Raw genomic sequence first — 9,549 nt, forward strand, 5'->3', positions numbered from 1 at the left:
ACGTCTAGAAAATATAGGAAATCACAAACAACAGAAGGGTGATTTTCTAGTATTACACTCCCAGCAAGTTACCCTTGATAAGAGATTACATTATTAATAACATTTCTTTTTGGAAAGTCACAGATCTCAGTCAAAATTAGGCATGATTAATGTTAAGCATCAGTCAAAACCAAGTCAATATAAGCTACTTAACTAAAACCGTATAACTCAAATTTACTTAATATTAAGACGTCTGAATTAAGAATTTCAATTTGTTTTGATAATGGAGTGACAGGAGCCTTGTATACTCTAAATGAGGTTATTCACAGCTTCACTGACAGTGACACACACTAACAATCAGGAAGTGGCCAGTGAAACCACACACTTGCTCTAGAGTAGGTCCTTTTAGGAGTGCCTCGTGGGAGGTTCCAGTTTTATTCATTCACCTGCCCTGTCTAGATCATCCTCTCTGTCTCATAGACACAAGCATGGTTGTGCCTGTGTCCCAAGTTCAGGTCCACATCAACCGTTTTTACCTGGGTTCCCTGTGCTCCTCTGTGCCTGCAGGTGTACGTGGAGCTGAACGAGATAATGAAGGACGAGAAGCAGGAGGCCTACTGGCAGGAGACAGGCCGATGGCAGGGCTTAGAGGAGAGCTATGACCCACAGACTGGGGTGTGGGGGTCCTCGCACGTCTCCTACCTCACCTTCAAGAGCCTCATCCAGCTCCGACGCACCATGAACACAGGTTAGTGAGGAAAATGAATATGAATCTGTTTATGTTAATTAATGTGAAGCTGACACAGTGATGCATTTTACATACATTTTTATGTATAATTTGCTTCAAATCACACTCTTTCCTCCAATTGTTATTCCAACTGGCTAATTATTGCTTTTTTGGTGCAAAAAAATTGCTCACTCATCTGCTTCCCTTTGTTTTCTCTGCCAATATGTTTCACAATGTAATCCTGGAACCTGTCTCACCTCATCTCTCACTTAATCCACTGCTCTCCCATTTATGATAATCTCTGAACGTTCCTCTCCAACTTGTTTCTTTGCCAAGGTGTGACGATCTTTGACTGTGAGGAGCAGACACTGGCCAGCATCGCTGAGAAGATGGTCAGCGAGTTGGTTAACAAGAAGCAGATCAAGCCCGGAGATCAGGAAGGTGTGCTGAAAGCTCTGATACAAAACCGCAGGTATCCTCCACAACATCACCCAACAGTGACTCAAACACAAATGACCTACATTTATGTATTTAGTTGTTGCTGTTATCCAGTGCTGCAAGAAAGAGGGGGACGTTTCAGTATATTGCACAAAGAAAACAGAGCTATTGTGGGGGCCAAACCTGTAATTATGGGCCATTGTGTCTGACAACCAAAGCACCTCGTCTGCTGCAGTCTTTATTAAAGGTGAACAATGAACTATAGTTACCTTGAAAAGATAGGATCAGGACAGGTCACATTTAAAACGTCAAAAAGGACAGAATCTGTTACTGTTTTATCAAAAGTTTGTAATAATCTGACAAAGCCACATGAAAATTTGAATTAAAGATCGCAGGGCATTTGAGTTCACCGAGTTCATCCTGCAAACTTGAAGATGTTTTCTTTTTGCGCAGAGCTAAAGCCAGACGTTTCAAAAAACCAATGTCCAACAATCCCTCCCACTTTGGATATTTTCAGCCACAAAAAAGTCTTGAATATGTCCTGAGTAGACCTACTTAAAAAAAACTCACCCTTATTATGATTTTTGTTGCCTGACATAAGTCAAATTTGAAGATATTTGCATCTAAATATATTGGAATATACCTTTAAAAAAACAAATATGTATTAAGTATGTAATAGTGGAGTGTAAACTCCTTTTGACGCCAACCAGAAATTTTACCTCAGTATCTTCAATACTGTCTACAACTTTTCTCTCACTTACCCCTCAACTTTCCTAAATTATTTTCCTCTTGCAGAGAGACACTCTAACAAAAAATTGCCTTTTATTTACTTCCACCATAAACTGTAGGGTTATTTAATTATTAAAAGAGCTATCAAATATACATATATCAGCTAAAACATTTCAAGTGGGACTCATCATTATCTGGCTAGAAATTAAAATATAGAAGTCTATATGTTGTTGATGTGTGCATGCACACACTCCCTTTGTCTATACAGGGGAATACCAGTGAATAGTTTGTCTACTATGGCAGCCAGTGACACATTTTCTCTCTCCAGCCAATCAGCTGATCCGGAAAGCCAAGCCCTGACTGATAGGATGGACCTGCATAGGTTCTCAGTCAAAGAAAGGGTGAGTTCTTGCACTGATGAAATCACCCATGTGACTGTATCATTGCTGATAAGGATATTGTGACAATAGTGAGACTTCAAGGTGAAAGTGACGTCTGGCATCAGAGCACTTGGAAAGTAATTCATGGGATTAAAGGATTTAGAGATGTCTGTTTTTGGAAGTCTCTTTAGATGGAAATATTCATCTTCTTTTGTTCCGATGTCCCTTACTCTGTTTTTCTGAATGAATTGATCTTGGAAATATCAGGATAATTTTTTTAGGCTGTTATTGCAAACACAATGCACAGGTAAGTATTCACACACAGCTGTGATGCTCTAAGAAAAGAGACACTTCAAAGAAATTCATAGATTTGATGTTGCATTCAAATAAAATATAAAAACCTACAGTATGTACAGTTATTTTCAGGTAACACAGAATATCTTGACATTATTTTCATTTAACATTTTTAAAATAGGAATCCTGTGGGGAAGTCAAGTAAATTTGCTCATGAATTTTTCTGTTATCCTGTAGAGGGAGGAATCAGACCGCGTTGAGGCCTCCATGGTGCTAGTAGGTGAGCCACAGTTTGCAATACTTTCATTCTGGACCTGGAGTATGTGTGTTTAGTGTGAATGAGTGTTTGGATGCACATTTTTCTTTCAATTTATGTGTCTGTGAAAATAATATTTCTGTCTCTTTGAATCAGGAGCCTTGGACTTCCTTGAAAATCCCACAGTTGTGTTTGTGCGTCTGAAGGAAGCCGTGGTGCTGGACTCTGCCTTGGAGGCGCCGGTGCCCGTACGCTTTGTCTTTGTTCTGATTGGCCCCAGCATAACTGATATGGACTACCACGAGACTGGCCGTGCAATGGCGGCCTTAATGGCTGATAAAGTGAGTTACTGTAGCTGACACTTTTTCTAAACCAGTGTAAATTACAACATGTGAACGCTGATGTTTTATGAGAGACATGATCTCCCACAAACATACACTTTTTTTCTTTATTTTAATGGTTCAGCTGCTTCCTGAAGAGGATTAATCACACGCATACGTATTGCTGTATTTTGTGTATTATGTATTTTAACACTCCAAAGAAAGAAACACAAATTGTTCAGGAAAAATAAGTATTTAAAACATGGAAATGTACAGAAACTCTGAACCAATGTTATCAAAACTGGGCTGTAACACTTTTAAAATACTCTCACCCTGCTATCATCAGCCTTCACATCCTGCTCCACTCTCTCCATCTCAACCCACCAGGTGTTCAATCAGGCAGCTATTAAGGCAAAAAGTGCTCGTGAGCTGACAGACGCTGTCTCCGACTTCATGGACTGCAGCATTGTCATCCCACCCACCGAGATCCAGAGTGAGGCGATGCTCGGCTCCATCATCAGCTTTCAGAAGAAGTTACTGCAGGACCGGCTCCAGTCCTCCGATACCAAGCTCCGCCTAGACAGCAAACCTCGCAAAGGTAGGACCTATTCTGCCACCATACGCTCATAACTACAGTATCAGTAGAGATTCTTCCCGGTCAACTTCATTTTAACAAGTTTTTGTAATCTTTCATAGCATATTCATCTTATATTTAAATTGTTTCCCCCAGTTTCCATCTCTACTGGGCCTCCGCCTGAAGACCCCCTGGCCCGAACAGGTCGACCCTTTGGGGGGATGATTCGAGACGTAAAGAGACGCTTCCAGTACTACAAGAGCGACATCACAGACGCTCTCAATGCCCAGGTTCTTGCTGCTATCATCTTCATCTACTTTGCTGCTCTTTCTCCTGCCATCACCTTTGGAGGACTGCTTGGTATGTGTATTTGAACGACATGTGGTATTTCTGTTTTATGCAATAGATCCTATAATCATGTCTTTGTTTATTCAGCTGATAAGGTGGAAAATATGATGGGCGTTCCAGAGCTCCTCATCTCCACCAGCATCCAGGGGATAATCTTCTGCTTCGTTGCTGCCCAGCCTGTCCTTGTCATTGGTTTCTCTGGTCCTCTGTTAGTGTTTGAGGAAGCTTTCTTTGCTGTAAGTTATAACAATGAATCATATACACATCTAGGCCATCGGTCTAGTCGTTAAACCATATGATTCAGCCAATTCCATCCATTTTAAAAAAAAAACTTCTTTAACTTACTGGCTGCCAATTTGATGACGCTCATGGCCAGACACAAATTGTACTTAACCTAGGTTTCATTGGCATTCCCCCTTTCAGTTCTGCAAGTCTCAGGACATTGAGTACATTGTTGGGCGAGTGTGGGTTGGAGTGTGGCTGGTCATCATTGTGGTAATCATCGTGGCCTGTGAGGGCAGCTTCCTGGTGCGCTTCATCTCCCGCTTCACCCAGGAAATCTTCTCCATCCTCATCTCCATCATCTTCATTTATGAAACCTTTGCCAAATTGGGGCGGGTAAACCATCTTTACCCATTTTACACATTCCTGAATTTCATCTGTCTGATTGAAATCTGTTTTATTCCATTGCAAAGCAGTTTATCAGAATATAATCACTCCTCATCTACACTCTTCTGACTTCACACCTCTCCAGATCTTCAAGGCCCATCCACTGATTCTAAACTACGACCACCTGAATGCAACTGTGGAAAATCCCTGGCATTCAAAAGTGGAGCAGACATCCATCTATGACAATTCTACTGGCAACACAACTGTTATCATCAACACTATTAATCCTTCATACCCCAACACTGCCCTGCTCTCCATGTGCCTCATGTTCGGCTGTTTCTTTATTGCCTACTTCCTGCGACAGTTCAAGAATGGTACCTTTCTTCCTGGAAAGGTGAGTTGGCTATAATTATATATTAAGGCTATACCCAGTTTGTTTTAGTGGACATATTTTGCTAACAATTTAATCAACAATTCAATAAAATATAAAATTCTTACAGGTCAGGCGCTTGATGGGTGACTTTGGAGTGCCCATTGCCATTTTCCTCATGATTGTCATTGACTACAACATTGACGACACCTACACTCAGGTTGGTCCATTCTTCTTAGCTTTAAAGGATAGATTCACAATTTTTCAAATCTATCATTAATTTGCTAGCTGTCATCATACTTCCTGTTTATACTGGCCATTATAGATCCCCTCCAAATGTTAGTGATGATAGACAAAATACCTATTCCTCACTTTAAGCAAAACATTTTCTTTTTAAGTTTATCTGAAGCTAATTTGAGGCTCCAGCCATCTGAGTAAGTAAAGTCACATTGGATATATTCCACAGTATACTGTCTTCTTGGTCTACTGCAGTGGAAGTATAGTAACAAAAAGAGAATTTGGATTGCTAAAGCCTAATATTAGCTTCAAGTTCACTTTTAAATACATTATTTGCACTAAAAGGATTTTGTCTCCCATCACTTACATTATAAGTGTGTAATGTGGGGATCTTCTAATGGTCAGGATGGACAGGAGGAATGATTACAGAAAGACTGTGAAGACATCTGACTATTGTTTTAGGACAGACTTGAAAGAAATTGAACATGTCCTTTTATGTCTTGTTTCTGTGCTTAATACATGCACAATAACTCTAACACAATAAGTAACTTTTTTCAATACAGAAACTAGTGGTTCCCAAAGGTCTGATGGTGTCCAACCCCGCCAAAAGAGGCTGGCTTATTAACCCCTTCGGAGAGCACCAGACATTCCCTGTGTGGATGATGTTTGCATGCTGTGTCCCGGGTTTACTCGTCTTCATCCTCATCTTCCTGGAGTCTCAGATCACAACGTGAGTCATTATATCTCAACAGCAAAACCCTCAACACTTTATATATCAAGTCTGGGACCAAAATCTAATCTGATTTCTTTGATGTCTCACCAGCCTGATTGTGAGTAAACCCGAGAGGAAGATGGTCAAAGGCTCCGGGTTCCACTATGATTTACTTGTGTTAGTGGGCATGGGAGGACTTGGTGCAATATTTGGTGTGCCATGGCTCAGTGCTGCCACAGTGCGTTCTGTCACTCATGCCAATGCCCTTACTGTCATGAGCAAAGGACCCAAACCTGTGATCGAGAAGGTGTTGGAGCAGAGGATCAGTGGCATTGTGGTGGCACTGTTGGTTGGTAGGTGTTGTCTAATCATCACACGTCTGGACTTCTACACATAGTTCATTTTATGTTTACTTGGCTGTTCTATTATTGCTTGAGTATTAGACTTACATCAATCGTCATTAAAACAATCTTTCATCTGAGCGTCTGTTTGTGTCAAGGTCTCTCTATCCTGATGGAGCCAATCCTCAAGATGATTCCCATGGCGGCCCTGTTTGGGATTTTCCTCTACATGGGAGTTACTTCACTGAATGGCATCCAGCTGTGGGACCGTATACTGCTTCTGTTCGTTCCCAAGAAATACCACCCCGATGAGCCGTACGCCACCAGAGTAAGAGTCCCCCAATGACATGATGGCTAACATATTGAGCATGGTGGAAAGATTTCAGGGTTTGGTTTCCACCAAGGCTGAGCCATCACAACTGTTCATCTTTTGTCTTGACATTTCACATCAGTTCATTTGTTAGTAATTTAATGTCATAAAATCCAATTATATTCAATAATTATGAAGCATTGTTGTTATGCCACTTTAGGTGCTGAGAGCAATGTGCTTGAGAACAACAGAGCTTACATGAACTCCCTGCTTCAAAAGTACAGCTACATCTGTTTAATGTTACATTTTGCACACAGGTGAGCACAGGAAGAATGCACTTGTTCACAGCCATCCAGGTATCGTGCCTTGCAGCTCTATGGATTGTGAAATCTAGTCCGGTGTCCCTTGCACTTCCCTTCATACTCATCCTTACCATCCCCCTTCGGATGTTTATGACTGGACGCCTCTTCACTGAACTGGAAATGAAATGTGTAAGTGACCTTTCATTTGTGGATATTCAGACTTGAGCTCCTGGTAAGACAAAGGTAGCTGAGCCCGAAATCGGATGTGGCATGTGACTGTGTATGGATATTAAATGCTCATTCCTTTATATCTATTGTGTTTTAGTTGGATGCTGATGATGCCAAGATAAAATTCGAAGAGGAGCCGGGGCAGGATGTATATTTTGAATCTCAGATGCCATTGTAAATGGCATTTGAAGGGCAGCACAGTGGCAACACTGTTACCTCACAGCAAGAGGGTCCCGGGTTCTAACACCCCGGCTGTCCCAGGTCCTTTCTGTGTCGAGTTTGCATGTTCTCTCCGTGTTTGCGTTGGTTTCCGGCAAGCGCTCTGGTTTCCTCCCACCATCAAAGACATCTATATTACGGTTAATTCACCTGTTAGAGCCCCTGGCCAAAAGAACTGGAGGTGGGTGCTGCACTGTGGCTGCCCACTAGTGTGTATGTGTGTGTGTGTGTGTGTGTGTGTTTATAGGATGGGTCAAATACAGAGGATTAATTTCAAATTAATGAATGTGAGTACTGAGAAATGCCAATAAAGAAATCTTAATCTTAATCTTAGATATCTTCAGTGACAGCTACCAACTATATTTAATTTTAACAAAGGATTTTTTTTTTTAAATGTATATGCGGCTCAAATGAATGTTTCATCTACCTATGAGCACAAAAAACATATGAGTTTTTTTCATGAAACTACAGATATAGATTTTTAGATATATATGGATATTTTACTTTACTGTTGCAAATGTATTTTAAATGTGGATAATGAAACAAAACAGAAACAGCTGTCCTGGTCAAACTTTTTAGAAGAATTTTTTAACTGTGGTTCAAGTAAATTCTTTGCATTATGTTTTCTTTTTTTTGGTGTCACATACTACTGCAGCTGGAAATATTTACTGATGTTGACAAAACACATGTTTATAGAAACAAGAATGAAAGAAAAAAAACGCAAGTTTGAAAGCATTTAGAAGAGGCACTCATGCTTGAAAATAACATTTTGCATGCATTGCGCATGCATTTAAGATAGAAACAATTACAGTCATGCAAACACAACAAAGGACACATTGTTGTATTAAAAACCAAGCAACCAATGATTGAATGTAATGCTGTAACGCCCCATTTATTGTTGTATTTACTTGGTTAAGGAAAGGCCAAACTCTGAATTAAGTAATACATGATTTATAAGACAATGATGCAAGCAAAGTGTAGCAAAGTTGATCAAACTGGTAACACTGGAGAGCAGAAGAACAACACCACTCTGCAGCAATACAAAGAAACAGAAAATGTTGAATTTTTGTGTGTTGTTAAAACTGATTTTGTGTGTAAAGTTGCTGTGATCTTTACATCTCTCCATAAATAATAAAAAACTACCTCCAAAAACAATCCTCCACAAAATTGTAATCCCTGCATGTACAAAGTTGTCTCATATGTCTTTTGGTGATCACATTCATAATTTCACCTGTCAATATATCAATACTAATGTATTGAGAAGAGATTACTGTTTTTTTCATAATGTCTCCTTTTAGCTAAATGTTTGAGTTGTAATTGGTACACTTTTGGTAGGGATGCAGGATTGACGTAGCACTAAATTTTACCATCCCACTACGGCAGGTACATGTCTTTTCTCACCATTAAAAACAACAACACAATAAAAAACAATAAAAATCACACATAAGGTCAAACATCAGCAGTACAGCTGTGTGTGCCACTTTTATCTAGTAATAATGTATAGATTAATGGAATCACCCAACATTGGGATATTCTAGTGCTAGTGAAATAGGTTTTTCTTGCCATAATCATTCTTCCAGTTCATACTGACCTTTAGAAGATCCCTTCATAATGCACTTACGATGTATGGAGGACAAAATCCACAGTGCTCCTTCTGTGCAAAAAATGTATTTAAAAGTTCACTTGAAGCCAATGTGAAGCTTCAGTCATCAAAATTAGTCAAATGAAGTAGATGTCTTTTAATGTTATCGTCTTTTATAGTCTTTTTAGTACCAAAGTCAAATCTTTTTTGTTACTACTACTACTATGGACTACACTGCAGCTCATCAGGGACACACACATAGGGAATTTGACTGTAAATGTGGCAGATGTGCATTTGATATGACCCCGGCGACTCACATTACCCCAAACCCAAGTGTACTCAAGCACGGTTGCTTCCAACACATACGTTGCGCAAAAACATACAGACAGTTTACTGTCATAAAACATGCACAGGTATGTGTTGCGTGCTGTGCGCCGGTAAAACACAACACAGCCGATCAATTAACACACTATGATTAAAAAGTGCAAGCTTGTTCTTGTGAGTCATGCCTGTTTAGTATGCAGTACTACAGATACTTGTGTAAAAAAGACTAGTAAAAGCAGACGTACTGATTCAACCCTTTACTCCAGTAAA

At 39.9% G+C, this 9,549-nt stretch overlaps 1 protein-coding gene across 1 annotated transcript; it reads left to right on the forward strand.

The window, feature by feature from the left end:
- Positions 1 to 552: 552 nt before the first annotated feature.
- Positions 553 to 7,332, forward strand: slc4a1b (solute carrier family 4 member 1b (Diego blood group)). Its single transcript, XM_062442150.1, has 16 exons — positions 553 to 727; positions 1,043 to 1,178; positions 2,202 to 2,274; positions 2,785 to 2,827; positions 2,960 to 3,144; positions 3,511 to 3,721; positions 3,854 to 4,057; positions 4,133 to 4,281; positions 4,469 to 4,663; positions 4,800 to 5,048; positions 5,155 to 5,244; positions 5,825 to 5,991; positions 6,085 to 6,326; positions 6,473 to 6,642; positions 6,942 to 7,115; positions 7,252 to 7,332. Exons 1-16 carry the CDS (start codon positions 571 to 573, stop codon positions 7,330 to 7,332), a joined length of 2,526 nt encoding a protein of 841 aa, XP_062298134.1. The 5' UTR covers positions 553 to 570.
- The last annotated feature ends 2,217 nt before the right edge of the window (positions 7,333 to 9,549 follow it).

Source organism: Scomber scombrus, chromosome 21 (genome assembly GCF_963691925.1).
Source record: "Scomber scombrus chromosome 21, fScoSco1.1, whole genome shotgun sequence".
NCBI lineage: Eukaryota > Metazoa > Chordata > Actinopteri > Scombriformes > Scombridae > Scomber > Scomber scombrus.

Excerpts from the sequence above, each read along its gene's own strand:
- slc4a1b (XM_062442150.1), top strand. The coding sequence starts at position 571 with ATGAAGGACGAGAAGCAGGAGGCCTACTGGCAGGAGACAGGCCGATGG. Across the intron at positions 4,282-4,468 it reads TTGAGGAAGCTTTCTTTGCT|TTCTGCAAGTCTCAGGACAT; the intron begins GTAAGTTATAAC and ends TCCCCCTTTCAG. Across the intron at positions 5,992-6,084 it reads CTGGAGTCTCAGATCACAAC|CCTGATTGTGAGTAAACCCG; the intron begins GTGAGTCATTAT and ends ATGTCTCACCAG.